This window comes from Rhamphochromis longiceps, linkage group LG17 (assembly GCF_057381845.1).
Source record: "Rhamphochromis longiceps isolate RC_006_pf linkage group LG17, R_longiceps_female_GT1.1, whole genome shotgun sequence".
Classification (NCBI taxonomy): Eukaryota; Metazoa; Chordata; class Actinopteri; order Cichliformes; family Cichlidae; genus Rhamphochromis; species Rhamphochromis longiceps.
In genome coordinates this window covers 38,785,280-38,811,366 of record NC_140573.1, presented here as the reverse complement: position 1 = coordinate 38,811,366, position 26,087 = coordinate 38,785,280, and the positions used below count along the sequence as shown (strand labels likewise).

The window sequence follows — 26,087 nt, the reverse complement described above, 5'->3', positions numbered from 1 at the left end:
ACAACTTGTAGATATTGGTTTTTTTTGCAGATTGGTGAACCTCTGCCCATCATGACTTCCAAGAAGCTGTTCCTCTACAAGTTATATCCACCTACATGAGATATAGTTGGAAAAGGAACTTAGTTTTCCAGTCTTTTGTGACCCCATCCCAACTTATTTGAAGTATATTTCTGCCTTCAAATTCCAAATGTGCTCATATTTATTCATGAAAGTTTTGGAAATGATTGCATTCTGCTTTTACACAATTTCTTTGTATTTTGGTTATTTAGGATCAGCATAGTCAGACCTTATATTTGTGGATTTTAATGCAGACATTTTTATTCAAAGTCCAGTTTCAGAGGCTCAAAAGTAACTGGACAAACAAATATAAGGACTGTTTTTAATACCTGGTTAAAAATCCTTTGCTGACAATGACTGTCTGAATCGTTTTCTTACCTTGAGATGTTCTAATTTATTGCAGACACCTTCAGGTGCCGCTTATTTGTGCGTCTCTCTTCAGTATTTTATTTAATAGTCGAAAAAATATGCTCCAGTGACGGACTTGGGAATTGAAGAAAATCCCATGTTTTTGCTTGGAGAATTTCTTGGGTTGCCTTTGGATTATGCCTTGAGCTATCCATTGGTGCTGTACACCACTGACTAATCAGTTTTGCAACATTTCGCTTAATTTAAGCAGAGAGTATACCTTTGTACACTTCAGAAGTCATATGTGTAAATGCCTCCTCCATGTCTGGCAAATGATGTGATGTGATCTGGATCAGAAGTTGCTCCTTTCCTTCTTCACTTTATGGTTCCTGTCATTCTGGTAAAACTTTGGTTCCCTCTGTCCAGAATTTTCTTTTTCTTCTTAGATGTTTTTTTGATGAGGTCTAATCTAACCTTCCTATTCTTGAGTCTAACCAGTGATTTGCATCTTGTAGAAAACACTTTTCATTTCTTTCCATAAATGTGATATTGTGGTTTTTCATAACCAAGAAAAGAAATCAGTCTTTGGCCACTCCAAATTAACAATCTATGGTTATTTTAGTTATTTTAGTTTTTCAGTCTAACGCAGGCCTCGGTCACTTGCACAAGTTTAACACTTGAAATCAAGTCCAAACCTTCTACAGTATCTGATTTGTCTGATTCGTTTGTCATTAAATAACTAGAAAACAATCCTCAATATTATGAAACTGCCTGACAGTTAATTATTTCATTAATGTTTAGCCTCTGATAATAGGAGACTGTGTATGAAAGTATGATTTTGTTAAAACTTCAAAGTCTGAACAATCCCATATTGTATATGTCAATCCCATATTGACATATATTAAGCATATAACAGTGCTTTTATTACTAAGGTACAAGCTCCCTCCTTACCTTATGCATATACAGACTTGCTATATGAAATTAGGGTTGAAGCTCTCATGTCAGTGTTGGTGAACATTCGATATACTTGGATATAATGTGTTATAATTATTACTTGCTTACAGGTCCAAGTTATCATTAGCATAAGATTGTCATAATCATGGGGTTTTTAAAGGAAGCTGGGTAGAGATGGAGCTGAGCTGGTGTTATTGCCAAAGCTGAAGCTGTGTTTAACAAAGCAAAGCAAAAGCCAATCACCTAAAACTGAAGTGATGCGAGTTTTCTATCTAAAAAACAAACCTCCATAAAATAAGTGCAGAGCTCGTCGAGACACGTCTGGAAAGGACGTAGGTGTTAAATTGAGCCATGGTGCGTGATTTTTTTTAAAAACATCACGAATCATGAAAAGCTATGTTTTCTTCAAAATAAAAAGATGAGGAGAAGTCTTCTGTGAAAATGTGGAAAAACAGATGAAAGTTAAAAAGCCTCTCGCGGCATCTCAGGTTTGAAAAGACTCAAAGTTGATGATAATATCCTCCAACGAGGGCTGACAGGCACCCATTAAAAGGTAGGCTTAAGTGTGTTTGTGTGTCAGCGGGAGCCTCCTTTACAGAGTCTGATCTGCTTGTCAAACAGCAAAAGGAGATGTTCACTGGTCCAAAGTCCTCCCACACACAGCTGCTCCAAAATACTCAGTCTGTGCGCATCAGCTCATATGTGCAGGCTCATGCATCCTTGTTTGTGATACGTTTGTATTTTCTGCCCGTGTTTGCACAGTCACTTGTGTATCCTGATATTACTTGTGTGTGTGTGTGTTCAGACTTGTTTGTCTGATCTGTTAGCACTCTGGATGTCTCCCTCTTCATCCCAGAGCCCCATGCCTGTCCAGCCATTCTCTCATCCTATTAAGACTTCTCCTCCCGAAGGAATCACTAGTCTGCGTGCGTTGGAAATCGCAGTCTGGCTCCGAAGATGAGCCAAGTAGGACTCTGTGTGGCCAAAGCCAAATTCAGATATTTGCTCCATCCCACAGTGAGATATCCGCCATCTGAAAGAGGAAAATGGCACTAAGAAAATAAGGCAAATTTGCATGTTTTTCCAAAACATTCAAGAGCAACAGGACGGCATCACTGGAACAAACAAAACCTCAGCATCTTGTGTAAGAGATCTTCGCTTGGTCACATGGTTGCTTCCGCTATGCCTTCCAGCTTGAGGAGAGTGTGACTCATGATGCTAACTTAAACACTAAATCAGAAATCTGTTATGGATAACTAATGGTGACAAACCCACTGAGTTTCCTGTGTGCGGTTTGAAAATATTTGGTGGCATTTTTTAATTAGATCATGGTTAAGCTGAACGTTGTTCCACTCGTGTTAATGAGAACGGTTTGATATTTTTTAAAGCTGTGTGGTTGACAACACTCTCATCTATATGTGTTAAATATTAAAGCAGCAGCAGCAGCCAGCTAACGTACTGTTACTTACTGTTCAACTGCTGACTAATGCAAATATCTAATTAGCCGATCACATGGCAGCAACCCAGCGCATTTAGGTCCAGACAACCTGCTGAATTTTGAATTGAGCACCAGAATTGTGGAACGGAGGGTGATTCGAGTGACTTTGAACGTGGCGTGATTGTTGGTTTGAGTAATTCAGAAAATGCTAATCTATGCAACCAAACAGAGAATAATCTGAAAAAGAGAAAATATCCAGTGAGCACAGATTCTCTGGGTGAAAAAATTCCCTCGTTGATTCCAAAGGTTAGGGGAGTATGGTTAAAGTAGTTCAAAAGGCAGCTCAAAAGGACTCATTACAACAAAGGTTTGCAGAAGAGCATCTCTGAAACACAAAAACACATTGAACCTTGAAGTAGATGGGCTACAGCAGCAGAAGACCACACTGGGTGTTACTCTTGCCAGCTAAGAGCAGGGAGCTGAGGCGACGATTTGCATGGATTCCCCAAAATTGGACAACAGAAGATTGGCTTTCTCTCATGAGTCTCAATTTCTGTTGCCACTTTCACAAAGTAGGGTCAGCATTTGACGTTAACAACCCGAATACACCCACCATGGACCGTTCATCTAATGTATCAATGGGCAGAAGTGTTGTTGTAATATTGTAGGGAATATATGTTGGCACACTTTGTGTTCCTTAATAACAACTGAGCATCGTCTCCACAGCTTACCCACGTATTGTTGCTGAGGCCCATCCCTTTATGTCCACAGTGTACCATCTTTTGATGGCTGCTTCCAGCAGGATAACACACCATGTCACATCTTCTAAAACTGGTTTCCTGAACTTAACAATGACCAAATGACCGATATGGACCAAAATATTTGTGAAATTGTTCTAGTGAACAATTAGTGAACAGGTGTGAAATGTGTGTGTTTAGTTAGTTTGTTTGTTTGCTTGTTTTAATCAATTTTAAATCATGCTTTTTATTTGTTTTTGTTTCTAATGTCTCTGTAAAGCACTTTGAATCACCTTGTTGTTGAATTGTGCTATACAAATAAATTTGCCTTGCCTTGCCTAGTGCCTTGTTGAATCTGTGCCAAGAAGAATTAAAGCACTTATGAAGGCAGGTGGTCCTGTATTTCTAGCACCTCATGCCATGTTCATAAATCTTTATGCAGTTTTATAGCACCTGGGGTCAACCATCCAAAGCAACTGATTGCATATAAGACATGAAAAGAGCGTGTAGGCAGGATTGAGTGGGTGGAGACGAGTGTCAGGGGTGATTTGTGACAGAAGATAATAGCAAGAGTCAAAGGGAAGGGTTACAAGAAGGTTTGAAGATGGTGGTACTGACAAAAACACAGGAGAGTTAAAGGTGTTAAGACAGAATTGACAGGATTACGAATGATTACATCAGAGGAACACTTCAGGCTGTGAGGTTCGGGGACCAAGTTGGAGAGGCAAGGCTGAGGTGTTTGGATATGTGCGGAGCAGGGATGGTGGATATACAAACAAAGGATGTTGAAGATGTCAGGCAGGAAGAGGAAAAAAGGAAGACCTCAGAGAAATTTCATGGATGTAGTAAAGGAAAACATACAGTTGATGACTGTAAATTTGGGCAATTTAACACAGAAATCTCTGGTGATGGAGCCAGCCAGTGGCCATTTGAGGAACTGCACTTTCACGCCTGGTTTCTTTTTCACATGTCGCCCTTGAGATACTGTCTCAGCCTTGTTTTCCTCATAGCAGTTATCTTATCTTGTGCTGCGTGCAAAACTCATTTCTGTACCTTTGCTTGTGTCTCTCAGACGGCCCGGTGATCTGGCGGATGCTGACCTACCCCCCAACACGACGAGCCCTGGTGGTGGGCTGTGGTCTTCAGATGTTCCAGCAGCTTTCAGGAATCAACACAGTCATGTGAGTGGAAACATCACCAAACCTTTCCGTCGGGTCTGGCGCACGGGTCTGATTTATTCTGCTTGTTCTCCCAGAGCAACAGACTTTTGTAAAATTAAACAGAGCCTGCAGTGTTCAGCATCAAATGAGCAAATAGATAAAGGCGATCACCCAAAACAACTTTGCACTGATTTTCAGTAACCCTTCCCTTTAAGGGATGCTGATACGTGCCGTATAGCCTTACAAAGCCAGTGTGTCAATGAAGGGGTCAAGGGTTCAGGTTTTTCCCTTTAATTTGTCAGCAGTCTGTAACTGCCGAACTTAGAGGCCCTTTCATGTGTAGTATACTGGAAAAAATTGACCTGTGTCCATGTGTCATCTTTTCAAGAGCTCAAACGGCACAGCCTTTATTATTTCTACATCGCATTGGCACCGAAAGGGAAAAGTTCAAGTGTGTTTTTATCAGTTTTGCCCTCAGAGTTAATGAAAACAATAACGATGCATGGCACACGATGTCACATGCCTCGCCTCTCAGCACCAGAGATCTCAGACGGGTGCATTCGCTTCAGCGACACGCTATTAAATCACAAAACATTTCTGTCATCTGTCGCTTCACGTCGCCCAGTGGGGAGCAAGAGGACTCATTGCATTACTGCCCACTTGCCTGCGAAGGGATGGACCAGCTTATTCTTTTCATCTGAGGGGATTGTGTCATCGGTCCCTGCCTCGCCTCCCTTTAGAGATGAACTATATTGCAAGGCTCCGTAAACAATCTGTGGATATGTGCTGTTGCTTAGCAACCACCGGAGGTGAGAGCAGCAGGATAAGTGTTCTTGTACGGGCGTGTTTGCACACATGTGACTAAATGAACGAAATGTGACCCTATGGACTTTGGAGTCTGTGCAGGCGCGCCTGTGTGGCACGTGCGTGTTTGTGCATGACATCTGTGCACTCGCGTGGTTGTGTGTATGTAAGCGTGAGGCTTTAGGTATGGCCGTTTGCCCGTGCGTGATTAGATTTTGAGAAGTAAATGGACAGAAAGGTGAGGAGAAAGGATGATAATAAAGCAGCAGTGAAACTCTGGATGTCTTTGAGCGGTTGCTTCTGTCTCTCTCGCAGAGAGATCTGGTTACTGAGTGTCTGCCTCTCTTACTGTATATTTATCTTCATCCCTGTCACCAACATTATGAACAGCAGAGCGGACAAACTTAATCTGTCATAGCTCTGTCCCTATCCACCTTTCTGACTCTCTGATTTATGTATCTGCCAATCTTCTAGTTGCTGGGCGACCGTAGCTCAGGGGGTTGGGAAGCGTATCTGTAACCGGAAGGTCGCCGGTTCGATCCCCGGGCTCTCTGTCCTGGTCGTTGTGTCCTTGGGCAAGACACTTTACCCTACTTGCCTACTGGTGTTGGCCAGAGGGGCCGATGGCGCGATATGGCAGCCTCGCTTCTGTCAGTCTGCCCCAGGGCAGCTGTGGCTACAACCGTAGCTTGCCTCCACCAGTGTGTGAATGTGAGAGTGAATGAATAGTGGCATTGTAAAGCGCTTTGGGTGCCTTGAAAAGCGCTATATAAATCCAATCCATTATTAGTCCTCCCAAAAAGGTCTACCTGCTAGTTTATCTGTGTCGAGAGATGACCCATTTGCACCGAGCATCATTATATCCTCAGCCGAGACTGTTTCGGGCCTGTTATGTTTACAGATGGCATTAAAATGTGTTTTCCTGCCTGCAAATTGAAATCTGATTGCCCTTTCGTTTGAAAAAATAAGTACTGCGGCTTACTGTGGTGATAATGACATCACTCAAAATTGACATTAAAGGCCTCACGCTGGTGACAATCAATTTTTTGATGCCAGCGTCTCCATTTCTGTTGTTTGCTTTGTTTTAGCTTCGCATCGTTTCGTGGCTGGAAAAGTCCCAGAGACAGATCAGAATGCAAGTTGGCACAGGTTATAGTTATTTTCATCTGGAGTCAGGCTGAAAGAGAGCAGATCTGATGAAATCGCCAAAGTACAGCCCAAATCAGAAGAAGCAACATGTTTAAGAGAAAGAGTCCAACGCAGCAGACGCACAAATAACAACAGTTGTCTTGTGACATAGCAAATGAATCGAATCCGTGGGCCTCTTTCCCATCCGTCCCAGATGTGTTCACTCCAGATGTACGTGTGGATAAGCCAATAATAAATCACTCGGTTGGTGTGTGTGTTTGTGTTTTTCGTATCCAAGATATTGAACTCGAGTATGTGAATTTAAAACTGTATAATCAAAAGCAAGTTGTTATTTTAGGGCCTGTCTTTGTGATGTCTCTGTAGTGTTTCAAAACCACATAAGACTAAGCCATGGTTATAATATCAGCCAGAATCCATCTATTTTGTTGTCTCCTTATACAGCTCAGAGTCATGGGGGGTTACCAGCTATCCAGCTGCCATGATAGTTCAATTCAATTTTATTTATATAGTTCCAAAACTGTTGCCTCAAGGCACTTCATACTGTAAGAGAAAGGCCCGACATTAATGCAGGTTACACCCTCAACATGTTTCCAGTCCTTCACAGAGAGACAGACGACTGCATAGTCGCACTTCCAGAGATCATTTACAATCAGCAGTTAACCTAACATGCATGGCAATGTCCTTTTCCAGCAGGAGGTCCACCCAGGAACCTCCTTCCAAACTAAAATACTAATCAAAATGCAGCCATTGGACACTGTAAAGGTATAATTAAATTAACAGTCAGTTTTAAGGCCACTCTTTTTACACCAGACTGAAAAAATATTTCCTGTGTTATAAAATTAGCCAATCAGACTGATTGTGTCATTTTTCAAATTTTTCCAAAAAGTAGACCAATCAGATCGCTGCATGTGGCAACAAGTGCGCTTGTAGCTCAAACACAGTCAAAACATCAGGACCAGCTCATTGTCGCTTAATGTCAACTTTTTTTCACCGCGCGTTTTTGAGGGCGAATTTTTCACAAAAACATAACGCTTTAAGTGTGTGTTTACGTTGCATGACGAGAAAAAGAATTAAGAAATTTTACATTTGCTGTACAAGGAAAAAGGATCAGATGCCAGTGACGGCCTACTCAAAAGGAAATCACAAAAACAAAAGGAGAAGAGATGTTGCAGTGGTTGATTTGTTGGTATAAGCTTGAAAGTTCATAATACTCATTGTGCTCGACATTTTAGGTTCACAATTATAGATAATACCAGCTAATTGCTACAGCTATGGAAGCTAGGCGTTTGTCCTTTTTTGCAAAATAAAGGGTAACTGAATAATTCAATTGTAAATAACTAGACCAGCCTTTTTAATTGCTGTAGTATGTCATTATAGAGGTGCCACCTGCCCACTTTTTTAACCACTTATAAAGTCAGTATAAAGTGGACCAGTGTACATATTTTGAAAGGTAAAGGATCTGGGTTTAGAAGACACTGTTTAACCCAATTTGGGTGTTAAGTGTCTTGTCAAAGGACATTTTGGCACATAAACAATAGGAAGGATGAAGCAGGGGAGTCATGAGCCATGTATCACAGGTGAACACCCAAATAAAGAAACAGCAAGGTCTATTTGATCTACAGATTGGTGTTACAATTCAAAACAGGCCTAGGGGTTAAAAATGAAAAGTCCATACACTGATTGCAAAAATGGTATTAATTTTATTAATTTTATTAATTAGTACATTTGTTAGGGTTTCAGAACATGTAGTGAGAACTGAATCCTGATGATGACGTTCACAGTTGTAACCTGAGAACTCACACACTGGGCTGACAGAGGAAAATGTGAATCTGGATGATTGATATTAGGTGATAGAAACAATCTGCCTGCTCGCTGAAACTGAGGTGAATAATAAAAAACTCAGAGGGTTGCTGGATGAGGCGAGGACAGACTACAGAACATAGAGAACAAAACGAAAGGGGGAGAACACAGCTGTTACCATGACAATACTCACCCTTCAGTGATGAATATAATGTAAAGATATGAATGATTAAAAACTATATTTGATCATCTTCCACCATACGGAGCATGGGCTACTTTAACCACAGAATGTGCACTGTGTGTTGAGTTATTGCTGACGCCTCCCGTCACTCGTCATGTGTGCTCTATGCTTTGCTAAGCTCCCTGTCTACTGCCTCTTTTGTCTACCTCCAGTGAAGCTGCCAGGCTAGCCCCATTAGCCGGTGAGACATAAAGAAGGTCTGAGGAGCCAGTAAATCAGCCAGGCTTAGAAACAAGCTCCTCTCCCTGTCCCCAGCTGCTTTTTCTGATTAAACCACCAGGCTGGCACAGGCGAAGAAGGAAAAGGGCAATGAGACAATCTGGCAGACAGGCAAAAAAAAAAAAAATCCAGACCAAACTAGAAAAGCACATATTGGCTGCCAGTTCTAACAGTCCTCTCTCTCTCAAGTTAGGAACTTGACAGGAACGGATTGACAGTGTTCACTTTTTTCCTCCCTCTCTCCAAGTCACATATGTTCACACAGAGGGTACATTTGAGACCCTATTAGCACATTTTCCCACAGAAAGCCTCCCTCCTCCCGTCAGCCTTGGAGTAAAATATCTAACAAAAAAAGTGAGCTCTTCTGGTCTTTATCAAAGGAATTCAGGCGAAAGATTGACTGAGATTGTAACTGACCAGCCAGTTCAACCAATAACATCTTGATGAAGTGACAAAGTTGCGTTTCTCACTTCATCAAACTGACAGTTAACACGTTTCCCTCTGATTTGCCCTTTCATATCTAACATACTTATGGAGATCAGTGCTGCGTTAGGGGATATCTGTAATTATAAACCCCAGCCTGTCAAATACAGTTACAAACCTCACACGATCTAAATATTTTTTTTTCTTTTCAGTCCAACTTCACAAAGGAGCAGTGGTTAACAGCACCTAAGTCTCTCAGAGATTCTGGTTAAATGAGAGCTTGAGATCTAGTCTAAGCATCGCCTTTGCACCATTTATTCCTGTGCGGTCTGTGTTGGCATGTGGTTGCATTTCGTCACATTTCTGATTATGTTTCAGAAAGGTGTAGCTTGAACAGAGAAGTATAAATCCGCCTTTACACCTGCCCACACACTAAACTTGGTGCATATTAGTATCACTTGCCTGAATGCTAATTTGTGCTCTGTTCTGTGTAATGTCCATTTATGCAAGCAAACGTACTTGAGCTTCATCCACAATCCCAGTAGGTGAATTTTTATCATGCTCAGCTGTTTGTGTTGCAATAACATTTCAGGAGTCTGTGAGATCAAACTGTATACAGGTGTTGAAGCTCTATCTGGCAGGTGAGGATTTTTCTATTTGTGCTAGCAAGGCAGTGATCAGCTAACCTCTGCCGCTGTTCTATTACTACTTTATGTGTATTTAGCCAGCTGTACTCTACAGTATATAAATAGATGTTATGTGAGCTATCGTGACTACTTTCCAGTATGAAGCTATTATAAAATGAAGGAATACAGCAAGTAATACTTTATATTAATATTTTTTTATTTTCTTCTCCTGCCCTATTTTCTTTGGTCATCAAATTACTTACTACTTTATCTTTATTTACTTATGCGTGCATTAATGCAAAACGGTAATAAGAAAGGAAAACGGATGTGTGTAGAGTGCCCAGGCAGGACCGTGGGGTTATATTACTGGCTGATTTGTTTAGCATGTGTCTCCATGGCATCAGCTTCCTATCAAATCTAATTCTTTATTGAAAGTGCCTTAACGTTCTCCCAGATTGTCCCTGCCCACTTCAGCCCCATTAGCTGTTAATTTAGCACTCCATTCTCTTCATGCATGGTCACTTAAAAAAAAGCCTATTGCTTAAAATTAGGAAAAATGCGCAAGTGTATTTTTAACGGAAAGGTGCAGGGAAAAAAGTTTGCACATATAATATGCATACATGGAGATACTGATTATATGGTACGTACACCAGCTCAGTGGGTAGCCTGCTAAGGTACTGATTTTTGCTGAATGACCATCAGCTGCTCTTAATCCAGTTTGTTGATCACTATAATGACTTGTAAAGCCTAGTTTGCACAATAAAATCATTATAATTTATGATGGCATGACTTTTATTACAATAATGGGCAGTAAGCTTATGTAGCTTTGTTAACCTAGCTATATCTGCTTTTTATTTATTTATGTATTAAAAATTAAAAGTTCACCGTTGTGTTAGTGGCTCGGCGAGGGTGTCCTTGGTTACAGTACCAACAGCATCGTGAAAACAACATAATCTTTAGAGTTATATTCACTGTTTGACATTTTAACTTCACAATTATAGATAATTGTAGTGGAACCCCGACGTACGAAATTAATTCGTTCCCGAGGGTCTTTCGTAATTCGAAAATTTTCGTAAATCGAAGCACCCATCAAGCGCTTTGAGTGAGGCGATGCTGAACGATAGGCTATAGGCTAATTGCTAACTAGAACAACAATACCTCGTTCAAGTGGAACAGCGAATCACAAGTACGGAAGCCAAGGGGTTGTCACATGATTCGGAAGGCATTGTTGGCATTGTAGGCTCAGCCAATCAGAGCCAGCGGATTTCGTTACTCGGGCATTTTGCCGTAACACGGGCAAAAATATTGCTGTTCAGTGCCTTCGTAACTTGAATTTTTCATGAAACGGGGTATCCGTAAGTCGGAGTTCCACTGTACTAGCTAATTGCTACAGCTATGGAAGCTAGGTGTTTGCCCAATCCATAGAAAGCTAACCTAAGCCATAACTAAAGATCTACCAAGCTTCTGTTGCGCAAGATTTAAGACATCAATAGTGCTGAAACTGCAGAAGTATCAGTAGTGGTTTAGGGTTTGTTTGCAGAAGATCAAATAATTTTTTTTTGTTACTTCAAATAGATTAAAAGGCCTACAGAGAACTAAAACTGGCCATGAGTATGCGTAATGGCCGTGGACATGGTCCCATACGTGCCATTATTATTTTACAGCAGCTTGATTTAAACTCATGTGTCAGGTACTCTCCCTGAGCTCTCTTGGTGTTACATGAATAACCTCCTTGCTTTCACTCACTCACACACACACACGCGCACACAAACATTCAAAAACTGTCAGAGAAACCTGTGTGATGAAAAATGTATTTATCAAGAATGCATCACTCAGGAAAAAAAGAAGCTGGATGGATGGCTGTGTGGATCACATCAGTAACATGCATCCTGCAGGAGATTTTCTTTTTTTATGGATCTCCCTTCCCATCTCTGTTGTTTAGCTATAAATGCAGAACAATGTGGTACAGCAATTGGTCAAATTAGATATCATCTTTATGCATTAGCTGATGGATCATTTCGAATGAATTAGCCTCATAATCTTGCACGTAAAGGTCACTGTGTACTGGTGGGAAATGTGTGTGTGCATCCTGTGAGTGGTGAACGAACTATCTTAAAAGACAGGAAGATCTTCCAACTGGGCTGGAGAGTAGAGTAAAAGCAGAGAAGAGGAAAGCAGAGGGCAGAGGGAGATCTGACATTGATGGTGATGAGGTGGAGGAAGGGCCACGGAGGGGGATCAAGGCAGATGACAGGAGAGGAAGTGTAAGATTTATGAAGGAAGACAGAGAAAGGGGACAAGAAATATTGAGCTGTGGATGAAAAGACCCGTGTTCTTTTATTCTCTTTGTTTCTTTGCTGCTTTTTGCAACAATCATGCAGAGAGGGTTTTTTTGTTCTTCGCTCCAGGTTTCTCAAAAAGTAGCATCAAGGACTTCTAACCAAGTACAACCAATGCTTTAGACTGCACACTTACCAAAATAGTGGTTTGATCCAGAAGTTGAAGCAATTATGTGCAAAAAAAGAGATGCTTTTCAGGGTATTAATGACCAGTGGAATGTGCATACTTTATCATGCAAACACTGCAAACATTTCCTGAAATCGTTCACGTGGCATGTTTCCTTTTCTGCTTTTATTTTCTCCTGCTTGCACTTTGTAAGGTCTCTCATGGTGTGAACTTTGATCTTTTCCAGAAGATGAGAAAATAAGTCTCAGAAAGTCCAGAAGTGACATTTTATTCCCAACACCTTGGCCAAATTTCCTTCAACCAGCACTATAATAATGGTTAATTATCACCACAAGTAGAACAAACTACTAAAACTAAGTGCTTTGTGAAATATATGAATTTAGGTAAAGGGGGCAAGACAATCTAGCTTGGCATAGAAACTAGAGATTTATACCAGAATACAATGGCAGTTGGTATCCAGTATATGCAACAGACTTCGATTCTATTTGTCAGAATTTAAATTGCCAAGTACGCTGATGACAAATTGATAACACAGCAATTAATAATACAGTACAAGCTCTGCAGTCTCAGTGAGCTTGATAAATTCTCGATCTGCCAGATGTTGTAGTTCAGCGGTCCCCAACCTTTTTTGCGCTACAGACCGGTTTAATGTCAGACAATATTTTCACAGACCAGCCTTTAAGGTGTCACGGATGAATACAACAAAATAAAATGATACAACCAAGACAATATTTGTAAATATAATAATAAAGGCGAATTCACTGTGTAATTGTGTAACTTTATTAGCAGCATCCAGCAATGATATCCAGCAAGCCACCCAGGTAAACATGAAATTGGAAGACCTTAGGCTAGTTAGCTAACAGTGGCAAAATTGTCCAAATAAGAGCAAGGGAAGTGCCCACTATTAATTGGTGGCAGATGGAGTTTTTCTCTGGGACAGATGAAAGATAAAAATGCTAAAAAGAAAAAGCCACTTAATATAATTGGCCAACTGTTAATAGACATCTTACCCAAGTACTCTTTGCGTGGTAAACTCACTTCCTCACTTCCCACTACCCAGGTGCTGTTAATAATGTATATGTATGGTAGTTTTCTGTGGTTCTCATCTTAAAAACAACCTTCTCTAATGCTATGACATCCTAATAATATAAGATATCAGAGATACATCTTTGCCAACATGCAGTGCAAATCACTACAATTTTATTTACCTCATGGAACAACCACATATGTATTGAGAAAACCAGCATTGTGGTATTAAATTTAGCTACTATATGAATGCACATAATCTCAGTGTGCTTTGTCATGTTGCCAAGTACTCATTTTGTTGTTGCAACATGCCAGTTGGCCCTCGCAGATGGTCCCACAGATAAATGTCATGTTGGAAATGTCACAAAAAACAGTTTTACGTGGTCACTCTGCTGGCGGGCCGGCGAGGAGCTGGCAGAGCTTGCACTGATCTGCGTGTGTTTTGTGTGCATGCAATCCAAGAAGCTAGACCAAAAAATAAATAAATAAAAAATACTGGGTTGTTTTTGCCTGTGTGTGTGTGTTTTCAAGCATTCATAAGCAACCTAATCATGCCAACATCTTCTGTCTCCCACCGAGACACAGCCAGACCTTTTTAATGACAAATATTCTAATTTAGCTTCTAATCAAATGCATACAGAAATGCATCACACTCGCATGCTCCTCACAGCAGGATGTCATGTGTGAAGCTGTCTTATTAAGTAGCTGGATTGGTGTTTACTACACATGACAACAAATACAACCAGTGGAACATAGTGCAACGTGATCACTATTTGCAGTTATTTGTGTGCTAGTTTTGATACGTGACATGGGTCAAGTAATTAAAAATAAACTATGTTCAATTAGCTAAAATATTTCCAGTGGCTAACACTATAGAAATATGTTAACTAATTTATTATCACTAACACTGTACCTTGGAATAATGTTAATAGGCTACTTGCAACCATCCTAACACTTGAGTCTGTGACCTGTCTACAAAATATAATGTTAAAAATTTAAATAAATCATCTGCCCAATAATGTCTTTGTTGTTGTTACATTTTTTTGTTTGTTTTTGCACTCTGGTATTAAATTGAGTATTAAGAGTCATGTAATTTTTCTGGTATTGGTACTAACTACTCAACCTGTGGTATCCTGGTATCATGACATTCCTAGAACAAGCAAAAATTTCAGAAAAATCTGCATTTTTAAGATTAAATATACAAATTAGCAATATACAATGTGTCAAATTTGCAAGAAACAGCTCTTTCCACTTATAATACTACTTTCCCCCCCATAAATCTGTACTTTTTGTCTTATAAATTTGCCATTTTGGGTGGAAGTTTTCAGCTTTTTTAATGTTTCAGAGACTTTTTGACCCTATTCATCATCTACAGTGGGGCAAAAAAGTATTTAGTCAGCCACTGATTGTGCAAGTTCCCCCACTTAAAATGATGACAGAGGTCAGTAATTTGCACCAGAGGTACACTTCAACTGTGAGAGACAGAATGTGAAAAAAAAATCCATGAATTCACATGGTAGGATTTGTAAAGAATTTATTCGTAAATTAGGGTGGAAAATAAGTATTTGGTCACCTCAAACAAGGAAAATCTCTGGCTCTCACAGACCTGTAACGTCTTCTGTAAGAAGCTTTTCTGTCCCCCACTCGTTACCTGTATGAATGGCACCTGTTTGAACTCATCATCTGTATAAAAGACACCTGTCCACAGCCTCAAACAGTCAGACTCCAAACTCCGCCATGGCCAAGACCAAAGAGCTTTCGAAGGACACCAGGAAAAGTATTGTAGACCTGCACCAGACTGGGAAGAGTGAATCTACAATAGACAAGCAGCTTGGTGTGAAAAAATCAACTGTGGGAGCAATCATCAGAAAATGGAAGACATACAAGACCACTGATAATCTCCCTCGATCTGGGGCTCCACGCAAGATCTCATCCCGTGGGGTCAAAATGATCATGAGAACGGTGAGCAAAGATCCCAGAACCACACGGGGGGACCTGGTGAATGACCTGCAGAGAGCTGGGACCAAAGTAACAAAGGTCACCATCAGTAACACACTACAACGGCAGGGAATCAAATCCCGCAGTGCCAGACGTGTTCCTCTGCTGAAGCCAGTGCATGTCCAGGCCCGTCTGAAGTTTGCCAGAGAGCACATGGATGATACAGCAGAGGATTGGGAGAATGTCATGTGGTCAGATGAAACCAAAGTAGAACTTTTTGGTATAAACTCAACTCGTCGTGTTTGGAGGAAGAAGAATACTGAGTTGCATCCCAAGAACACCATACCTACTGTGAAGCATGGGGGTGGAAACATCATGCTATGGGGCTGTTTTTCTGCCAAGGGGACAGGATGACTGATCCGTGTTAAGGACAGAATGAATGGGGCCATGTATCGTGAGATTTTGAGCCAAAACCTCCTTCCATCAGTGAGAACTTTGAAGATGAAACGAGGCTGGGTCTTCCAACATGACAATGATCCAAAACACACCGCCCGGGCAACAAAGGAGTGGCTCCGTAAGAAGCATTTGAAAGTTCTGGAGTGGCCTAGCCAGTCTCCAGACCTCAACCCCATAGAAAATCTGTGGCGGGAGTTGAAAGTCCGTGTTGCTCGGCGACAGCCCCAAAACATCACTGCTCTCGAGAAGATCTGCATGGAGGAATGGGCCAAAATACCAGCTACTGTGTGTGCAAACCTGGTAAAGACCTATAGTAAACGTTTGACCTCTGTTATTGCCAACAAAGGTTATGTTACAAAGTATTGAGTTGTATTTTTGTTATTGACCAAATACTTATTTTCCACCCTGATTTACGAATAAATTCTTTACAAATCCTACCATGTGGATTCATGGATTTTTTTTTTACATTCTGTCTCTCACAGTTGAAGTGTACCTCTGGTGCAAATTACTGACCTCTGTCATCATTTTAGGTGGGGGAACTTGCACAATCGGTGGCTGACTAAATACTTTTTTGCCCCACTGTAGCTCATTACACCTCTGATTTTTTTTTCCAATAGAGCTATTCTGTTACCTGCGCTTGCAAAAATAAACACAAAGATAATGGCACAGCAACATTCAGAACATCCCAAACTATTCTTTTTCAGAGACTTTGGTAATTTTGCTACTTGTTGCATAGATAGCATGCCAGCTACTGAAGTGAGCTTAGTCCTTGCATCCCAGCTAGCCACATACATGCTAGCTTAGTTACAAAAGCTTCTCAAACTCTTGTCTATTATATTTATAAGATTTACAGGTGTAATTTGTTCTAAAAATGTTCCATCCATCCATCTTCATCCGCTTTATCCGGGGCCAGGTCGCGGGGGCAGCAGCCTAAGCAGAGAAGCCCAGACCTCGCTCTCCCCAGCCACCTCCTCCAGCTTATCCGGGGGAACACCATGGCGTTCCCAGGCCAGCCGAGAGATATAATCTCCCCAGTGTGTCCTGGGTCTGCCCCGGGGCCTCCTCCCAGTGGGACATGCCCGGAACACCAACCCCAGGAGGCGCCCAGGAGGCATCCTTGTCAGATGCCCGAACCACCTCAGCTGGCTCCTTTCGATGTGGAGGAGCAGCGGCTCTACTCTGAGCCCCTCCCGGATGGCTGAACTTCTCACCCTAGAACCCTAAAAATGTTCTATACTTAATTTAACAAACAGTGTAGAAGAACTGTCTGTAAAAAAAAAAGTTGTTATAAAAGTCTTTTAGCTCATCCCGTTCGCTAACATTGGTGCAGTTGTCTGCTGCCTCTTAGCTCTCCTCCGGATATTCATCCCTCTATATATTTTAACTTCAGATGAGAATGGTATAAAAAGGAGGACATAGATGGCCATCTATGTCCACTGTGAGCGAGCATCTTTGAACACCAACTGTCTGACATCTATAATCCAGTTTTGAGTTCCCTCCCCAGACGCCTGAACGCCCACTCACATCCTGGGCCATCCGACCTCAGGAATTCGCATGATAAGGTGGGGCCAGGTTTCACAATGAGCTCACCCGAAACTCTGGCTGATTGGGACCCACACCCATTTTCACACCTTGGCTCAGGCGATTAGAGGATCATCAGGGGGTCCTTTTGTCCCTCTGTGGGGGGATATTCTCCCACTAGGTTTATATCTGGGACTCTCCACCATTTGACCTTAGAACTGAAGAAGTTTCTCGGATGAGAGGTGAAACGTCTTCAAGCAACTTAAAGAAGTACAGATGCTTTTCTTTGCAAGCTCCTTTGACAAGCTACAAAGTCTTTCTCCATTCAGCAATTAACATCTCTCCAGTCACCCAAAGGTCAGTACTGTCAAAACACTGTTGAACAGCACAAAGCAGCAATTTCAACAACATGATAAGCTAAAACTTGTGTTACTGTGAACTACTGTTTTTCGCTAGTGTTGGCTACTTATCACTTCCATTTCTGTAGAGCTTTTGCCTTCTTTTTTACAGCCAACCAAATTAACTAAACATTAACTTCCCTATGTGTTAAATGGACCCCTATATTTACCATTACTTCTGAATGACTGGGCCATATTAATTTAATGTCATTAATTTATTGATTGATTTAGGAGTTTTGTATTTTCTACTACTTGAGGAGTGGGGAAACAGGAGAGTGCAAAGTGTGTTTGATTCTGTGATAGTGGCAGACATCTGCAGATGTTACACTTGGTGCTTTGTGAATGCGGATTTGTGTGAACGTGTATGTGTGTTTACAGAGTTGCCAATCAGAACATCAAGTGTGAGGTTTACCTATTTGGGCTGAGCCTTTTTTTTGTTCCGGAGCGTAAATGTAATGCAGTTCTGCGTTCATATGCATTCATTTGAAAAATAGGCCAGTTCCCAAGAGAGTCACTGTCTCCCTGTTTCTGTCTGTCTCTCTTTCATGCACTCCCTCCCGATATATGTCTCTCTTTCTCTCTCCCCATATCTTTTCTTATCTGTCCAATTGTTCTTGTTTTCACACCCACGTCCCTCATTTTCTATTTTCTCCGTCCATTCAGTCTTTTTCTCACCTTTCAGTCTTTTTCTCACTTACTTCCTGCTTTCTCTCTCTCTCTCTCTCTCTCTCTCTCTCTCTCACTATACATGCCTCCTGCTGTTTCTCTGCTCTGACACCTTGTCTGTTACACTCTTACTCAGTGAATCGGTCACTCAGTCACGTGCAAACACTTGCTCGTACATGCGCACCCACACACTCACTGCATTCCCACTCACACACACTTAACACTTGTTTGCTCGCTTCATCTCATAATTTCACTGCTGCCTTATAGCTGATCCTTCAGCTGCCTCTAAATCCATACTATTAAGATAAGATAAGATAGAACTTTATTAATCCCTCGGGTGGGTTCCTCTGGGAAATTCGATTTCCAAAAAAGCACAGCACCGACAGAAGTTACAGAGTTATACACACACACATATATATAAATACAGAGACAATATAAATAAAATATACGAAGGGGATAAATAGAATAAATAGGAATAAAAATAAAAATACAAGTGAATTGCACATTTCAAGTATTGAGTCTATTGCACCGTTGACTATTTACAAAAGTATTGCACAAAAGGTATTGCACAGTGAGGTGAAGAGGCACTACAGCTTAGTTGTTCCCTCCTTTGTCCTCCTGTTTCCCCTCCCTCTCCCCTCCAGAGAGGAGTTAAACAGTCTGATGGCGTGTGGGACAAAGGAGTTTTTAAGTCTGTTAGTTCTTGTCTTTGGGAGAAGCAACCTGTCACTGAACAGACTCTTCTGGTTGTTTATGGCCGTGTGCAGAGGATGCCTGGCATTGTCCATAATGTCCATCAGTTTCTTTAATGTCCTTTTCTCTGCCACTGTCACCAGAGTGTCCAGCTTCATGCCGACCACAGAGCTAGCCCTCCTGATCAGTTTCTCCAGCCTGGATGAGTCCTTAGGTTACATAATTAGATCAGTGCTCTGTCAATAAGTAGCACTCTGTTAGAGCTTCCTTGAATATTGGAGAACCCTTCTCTCTACTCTTCTTTCACACCCCAACGCACATGTTTACTTTTCTAGCCTATATATACAGGTAATAAAGCAATATGTAACTACTTGTATTTGAATACAGGTAGTTATATGTCTGTCTTCAAACTAAATAAAAGATAAAATGCCTTCTTACAGGGTCTGTTTGGCAGTTTAATTAAACGTTTAAGTGTTGTCTTGTCTGATTTACATTCAGTTACATCAGCTGTATGAACATAAAAGTTTTAGGGTTGCCAGTTTTGATGGAAGGGAGGACATTTTTGCTTGTATATTCTGATATGCATCATACATAAGCTATAATTATGCTTAGATTAAAATTAACCAAGTGATGAATAACAAAGTAACAAAAAACTTGTTACTTGTTGCCCAGCTATAAGGTTTTTATTTTTCTACACAGACAGTGTGAAAGATGGATAGAAGGAAGGATGTGGCTGTAAAACACTCCCTCATTGGCAAACGTCTTGTGACAACAGATAATCCTTCATTTTAAAACATGGCATAACCAAGATCTATAAACCCAACTTAATTCTTTATTCAGTATGACCCAACACGAGTGTCTGGCCTCATAAGCCCATTAGGAAAGTGTTTACCCATAAACCTCTGGGGGACCAGAAGGCTTTTTGGAACCACAGCTATCGCCACCTGGTGGTCTTCAGGTAGAATGCAGGTTTGTAGGCGCTTCTACAGAAAAGGCTGCAACCAACTGTAGACTCTGCAAAACTATAGACTGTAAATAAAACTCTTTTAGGAGCCATAAGCTAATGCTAGTGTTAGCTAGCTATTAGATTTTTTTCCTTTAGTTGTTTTTTTGTTTTGTTTTTTCCTTTTGTTGTTGTTTATTGGGGGGGGGGGTTTCTTGCATGCAAGCAAGTCTGCATAGGTTGTTTGCCCATAATCCTATATTCTACCAAATATGTACAAAACATTTTAGTTAGCAAGACACATCCATGAATCACCCATGAAACGCTGAAATGCATCTTTAATTATCCAAACACTGAAGACAACCCTGCTGACACATAATGTTTTACTTTAGATAAGTTATAAAAAAGTGCCACTAACAAGGTTTTGTGTTAGCAAGTAAACATGCTTATTTCTGCTGTTTAGTATTTCAACATTGAGGCGGGGGAGCATTAGAGCTAGACAACCTCAAGGTACACAGTAAGGAGCTGCAGTTTGTGTTTTCACTATGTCACCAAGAATGACTGCTTTTCTGTGCAGCTTGCTTATTTGATAAAACACTGTTTGTTTTTACTATAATATAATATTTTTTTAAAGACAAAATGGCTTATGCCAGGGATGGGCCACAAAAGGAACTGTAGCTTATTGTTTATTGTTGTGGCCTTCCACAACAGTCCCAGTTTCTTATGGTGGCCATTTGAGAAAATCAACTGTCCATCCCTTGCCCATGCTCTCAACGTCAGGAGCAAACTGCACAATTAATTAAACTCTATAATTCTCTGGAACATACGCATGTCTTCAAAACTTTTGGGATATTTTGTAGAAATGTATAACTGACTTGTACTTAATAGGCTTAAACACTAAAAGCTACCAGCATGGCACTTTAAGAAGACCTCCAAGAGAATCCTGTAAGGTGACAGTAAATGTCAAGCATGAGTAAGAGGTGTCCTCTCATCACCACCCATGTCAAATGTGCCAGGATCAGTAGGGAGCCATCGAATTCAAGAGTGAGACAGTTTTTGTCTGTTGTTTTAAAAAAAGAAACACTTGTATTCGTTTTAAAAAGGAGTGTTAATCCATGTTTCCATTTTCAGACAGGTCAGGGCCAGATCACACCTTCTGCTATGTGCTTTACGCCAACACTTCACACCACAGCAGGGTCAGACTGGGCCTGAAAATACTGTTTTGTTTTGCTGTTTTACCCAGACCAACCAGCCACAACCACACCACAGATATTCCACCATGCCCACCTCATCAACACGTATACAAACACACCACCCCTTAGCACACTTACAGACATAATGCATGGATACTCTAGGCCATGGTAACACTACATACATCTATTTTAGGAGCGAGGGAAATGTTTGAAACCAGCAGCTGTAATGCATTATTTACAGTATTTGGACACAGGGAATCAATCATGAAATCATTCCCATTCTTTAGTTGCACGAAAAAAAGACTAATAATGTTTAATGAAGCTAAAAAAAAAAGGAAACCACTGCACCTAACCACTGCACTGCCCTCGTGTTGCAAAAACACTGAGGGCCTGGAAACAGAAAATTCTCTTAGCAGATCTTACTAATTAAAAGTTTCCTACTGTAGCTTTTTCCAGCGCCACTTTTTGTGCTTTGCTTCTAAACTGTGTCTTTAATTGAGAGACTTTTATGGCACAGAATGGCTGCATAGTTTCAAAAGTTTGCAGATGATGTAATAATTACAGGACAGTAAAAGATGGGGTCCTGACTCTCCTGTGACTACGCTATAGCCTGTTTCCACTAGCTCAGCTCTTACAGGTGCTTTGAAGTTTTTCTCTCAAAGACTGCTCTGATTGTTAACAGAAATGAAAGCACAGAGATTTTATGAAACAGCCCTCTGAAATTACCTCAGACTGCTGTTTCATTCAAACCCTACATGGAGTCTTTCCTGTCGCTCTGTGATGTGTGCTAATAGCCGACAACTAGTGGGTGTTTTAGACTGAGAGGTGTCACTTTGTATGAGAAGTGACACCTGAAACCCTTCAGGTTTGTAGCGCTACAGAAAAGCTATGAGAAGTACACTGAAAAAAATGCAATAGGGTGGTTGTTGAATCTGCATAGAATTACTTCATATATCCAGCATGACTAATTTAAATTTCACATCTAAACATATTTTTGTCTTTTAATTTTCACATATTCTTTAAGAATATTCATTCTTTTAGAACAAATCATGTTGAAAAGAAACAAGTTAGTCGTGTTTTATCCTCAAGCTCCGCCCCCTGGAAAGGAAAAATCGGCTGCACTGTCCGCCATTTTTGTCTCTCGCTTTGGAAAATCTACTACCATCTGGAGTTTTACACTTGAAGGTAAATAGGATTTTAAAGCTAACACACCAGTGAGAAAGAGTGTAGACCCTTTATATATGTGGACTTTTACTGGGGTGTTGTTATTTTACAGGTATGTGGGCTGTTTATCGAAAACCATGAAAGGCCAATGTTAGGCTCCAGTTAGCTAATGGTAACCGAAATTATGCGATAAGTAAATTAGTAATTAACATATATAATGTGAGTTAATATTGTTGGTATATTCTTTCAGTCTAAATTAACAGACTATTACAAACTTGCATCGGTGTCTGTAGTAAGTGGTGGTACCTGCAGTGTCTTAACCATTAAACAAGCTAATGTAGGGCCGGGATATGACTAGTTTGTTGAAACATGTCTGCTGCCAATGTGACTGCTCACACACGGTAACATTACCAGCACATAGCCACAGCCGCTATAAACATGCTGAAAGGTCAATCTAGCTTCTGTAGTCAGCAGCTGGAAGACTCAACACAGACCCAAGATTCAGTGTAACGGTTATCTAAATGTTGTGTGTCCTGTTTGTAAGCCCAGAAAAAGAAATTAAATAAAATGACGACCTTGAGCTTCAAGCTAATGTAAGCGTAATGCTATAGCATAAAGCGACTAATGCAATGATGACGTTGTTAAATTAGTAAAAATACAGTAAATATATCCAACATGAATCAGTTATATTTTTGGTCTAAACATAATTAAGTCTCACGCCTTTCACTTGTTTTAGAAGGATGTTCAGTCTTTTAAAACCAGTCATATCAAAATAACAGAAAATAGTTACGTTTTCTGTTGAAACTCCACCCCCCAGGGCGTGTTCTGCGAGGGAAAATTCACTGTGGCGGTCCGCCATTTTTTGTCGTTGCTTCGTTTACGTTTGGTGCTGAGCTTTACTTTGTCGAGGTAAACTGAAAACTACATGTTTGAGAGGAAACGAAGAGAACATCCATTATATGGGGAAGTTTTTCTCATGAATTCCTGTTGAGCAACATAATGGAAAAAACAAGTCATTCCTTAAGTTAACTAACGATAATGCTAGCTTAAGCTGCAGGACAATATTATGTGCATTAGCTTTTTTTCAGTGTGTGCCCAGTCACATTCGCTTGTTTTTTCTCAGTGAATACAGACTAACAAACTCGTGTCCATTTAGTTAACTGATTGTACCTAAAATGTTTTAGTTAAACATTTCAATAAGCTAGTTTGCCATGGGGTGGGCTCTGTTGGGGGGGGGGGGTGAAGATTTGCATATGTTATCTCACATTCTGTAAGGTAAATTTTCTGGAAAGGTCAAATTAACTAATTTAACTAAGTATTAATGAAAGACCTTGATGTGTATATGGCAATAATAGATGTAGTTTCTGGGTCATTTGGCAGAACTGCAAAATGGCCAGAAGGAGGCAACAGGCTTTGGGTGGTATGGAAGTAAGGGCAACTATGGAACTGCTCAGCAACATGGGACCCATAGCTAATAAATAGTAACATGACAAAAAATAACAACTTTGTGTGGATGTAACCTTGTGAGATTTGAGATTTTGACAGCATTTTTATGTGACAACTTCTCTTTTTAGATAAATGCAGAGTTTAAGCGCATTACCACCATGCCACTGCAGTCCAGATTACTCTCGCAGATAGATGTGCTATCTGACAAACTCATAAAGGTCTTCAAAAGGCGAGGAGGACAAATAGGAAGAAGACTGCAGAACATTCTGGAGCCCACGGCCCAGGTAAGAAAAAAATAATTTGTGTATACACTTTAGGGAAAATAATAATTTTAACAAAATGCTGCTTGTCACTCTATGCCAGGAGTATGTTGAAAATCACCTGGGATTTTCACAATTTACCATGGGTGCGTTTTTTGTTTTTGTTTTTTCTTTTACCTGCATTAGAACGATGTGTGGAGTTCATAGTTGAACACCTCTCTATGCTCTGACAGTATTCTGCTTCTTTGCATGGAGATTTCACTTCATGCATTACCTTTTTAAGCATTCTGAGGACTCAAATCACATGCTGTAATGAATCCATTTTTGTTCACCTAATGTGTTAATGTTAACATTTTTTGGAATAGTGACACAGATTAAAATAAGATTTGGTATAATGTTCTTTGACCAGTGTTCTGTTTAATTAAATTTTGGAATTCTGCATTTTCTAGGCCACAGATGAAGCCATTATCCAACGATCTAATAAGGAAACAACCATGGGAATTTACATCATAAAGTCAAGAGATGCCAATGGCAGCCCTGAGGACATCGGGATAGTCCTTGAAGGCCAGAGAGTCTGGCAGGATTTGGATAACTATACCCTAGCAGCTGCAATGCTGTTTGGACTAATGTACACTTTGAACCTCACCTACCCACTGGAAAAGTATACCTTCGAGGTATTATAGAAACTGGTTATGGAGCTCAAAAGGAACAGCTTTTCAAAGAAGGCCCAGGTTCTCAGGACCAGACTGTACGATTGAACAGTTTTCCAGTTATGATGTGGGAACAACATGTTTACCTCTTCGAATATATACCATCCTTTCTTTTAAGCCAGCACTGGTAAAGTTGCAGTACATAGTGAAACTTATTTTTCTGGCACTTTTCAACTTGGGGCCTTTATTACTGCAGTTTTCACTTTTCAAGCCATGGTTTTTGTTTTTTTTTTAAATTCAAACTTTGAATGTGCATTTTTCTCAATGGAAATGGTGCCTTGCACCAATTTCACCAATTTGCAATTTTTTTCCCAAGGTGCACCACTACAAACAGATTGCATCGTGTAGTATTAGTGATTGTGATGTTTAGTGATAGAAGCAAGCCAATACTAATCAGTTTAGGTCTCTTGGTTGTGTGCCTGTGGGTTATAATGTTATTTTAAGTCTCTTCTTTGTGTCATTTTAATAATTACACCCCTGTTGCCATATTACCTTACCTTATGGTTCTTACATTTAAAAAACTATTTTTTACATAAGTGCGATGTCATAAGGCCCCACAATGTTGAATTCAGGTTCCAGCAGATAACTTTGAGGAATGTTGTGGAATGTTTTTCAAGAGATGCATTGTACAAATATGACTCATGTATATTTTGGAAGCCTGAATTGAAAGTCCATTTTTACAACTGTGTAGTATTTTCAAAAATACAGGTCATTGTTCAAAAATGTTTTGCTTATTTCTTTGATTGAGAGAAAGTGTACAGTACATACAGTAAGATCAGCCTTAATTTAGTTTTATTTATTGAACACTCAATTATATATTAGATTATATATTATATATTAGAAATTTGTTATAAAATAAAATAAGCTTACCATAAAATAATCTTGTCAATATAACACATAGTAGTCCAATACAATTAACACAAAAAGTTCATGTCTGATAAACAAGTGGTTTCTATAAATATTTGACCGGAATGAAAAACATAACAACAACATAAAAAAGTCATGTTCGTGTTACCAGAAAAATGTGTGCAGGTATAACATAAAAAACTAAGGTTAACCAAACATAACTTAATTTCGTGCAACCGCTTACAATAATTTTTTTATGTTTATCCCACTGATTATTTTTTTCAGTGTAACAGATTTCCCTGATATCATAAAGGGGGAAAATGCCAAGAAACAACACATATATAATACAAATATTTACACTTAACCATGACACTACAAATTGATTTCATTATCAAATAAACAGAC

At 40.1% G+C, this 26,087-nt stretch overlaps 2 protein-coding genes across 7 annotated transcripts in view; both read left to right on the top strand.

Moving 5' to 3' along the window:
• slc2a13a (solute carrier family 2 member 13a) overlaps window positions 1–26,087 on the top strand; it is a 99,846-nt gene that overhangs the window by 60,865 nt on the left and 12,894 nt on the right. For both annotated transcript variants that reach the window (XM_085385786.1, XM_085385787.1), the window contains exon 4: window positions 4,607–4,715. In XM_085385786.1, coding sequence (XP_085241912.1) covers window positions 4,607–4,715 — 109 coding nt within the window. The remainder of the gene's footprint in view (window positions 1–4,606; window positions 4,716–26,087) is intronic.
• On the top strand, window positions 17,593–25,807 carry LOC146650161 (uncharacterized). Of its 5 annotated transcripts, none has more exons than XM_085385790.1 (3): window positions 17,593–17,720; window positions 23,995–24,150; window positions 24,576–25,794. In XM_085385790.1, the coding sequence occupies exons 2-3, from the start codon at window positions 24,025–24,027 to the stop codon at window positions 24,807–24,809; spliced, it is 360 nt and encodes a 119-aa protein (XP_085241916.1). In that variant the 5' UTR covers window positions 17,593–17,720; window positions 23,995–24,024; the 3' UTR covers window positions 24,810–25,794. The 5 variants fall into 5 exon arrangements, with proteins under 5 accessions (XP_085241916.1, XP_085241918.1, XP_085241914.1 ...); XM_085385792.1 differs by lacking the exon at window positions 17,593–17,720 and adding an exon at window positions 20,360–22,441 and having other exon boundaries at window positions 24,005–24,150; window positions 24,576–25,807; XM_085385788.1 differs by lacking the exon at window positions 17,593–17,720 and adding an exon at window positions 22,310–22,441 and having other exon boundaries at window positions 24,576–25,787.

Coding starts and splice junctions, on each gene's coding strand:
- LOC146650161 (XM_085385792.1), top strand. CDS start 22,306: ATGTTGAAAAGAAACAAGTTAGTCGTGTTTTATCCTCAAGCTCCGCCC. Junction 22,442..24,004: donor CTGGAGTTTTACACTTGAAG/GTAAATAGGATT, acceptor AGATAAATGCAG/AGTTTAAGCGCATTACCACC. Junction 24,151..24,575: donor TTCTGGAGCCCACGGCCCAG/GTAAGAAAAAAA, acceptor TGCATTTTCTAG/GCCACAGATGAAGCCATTAT.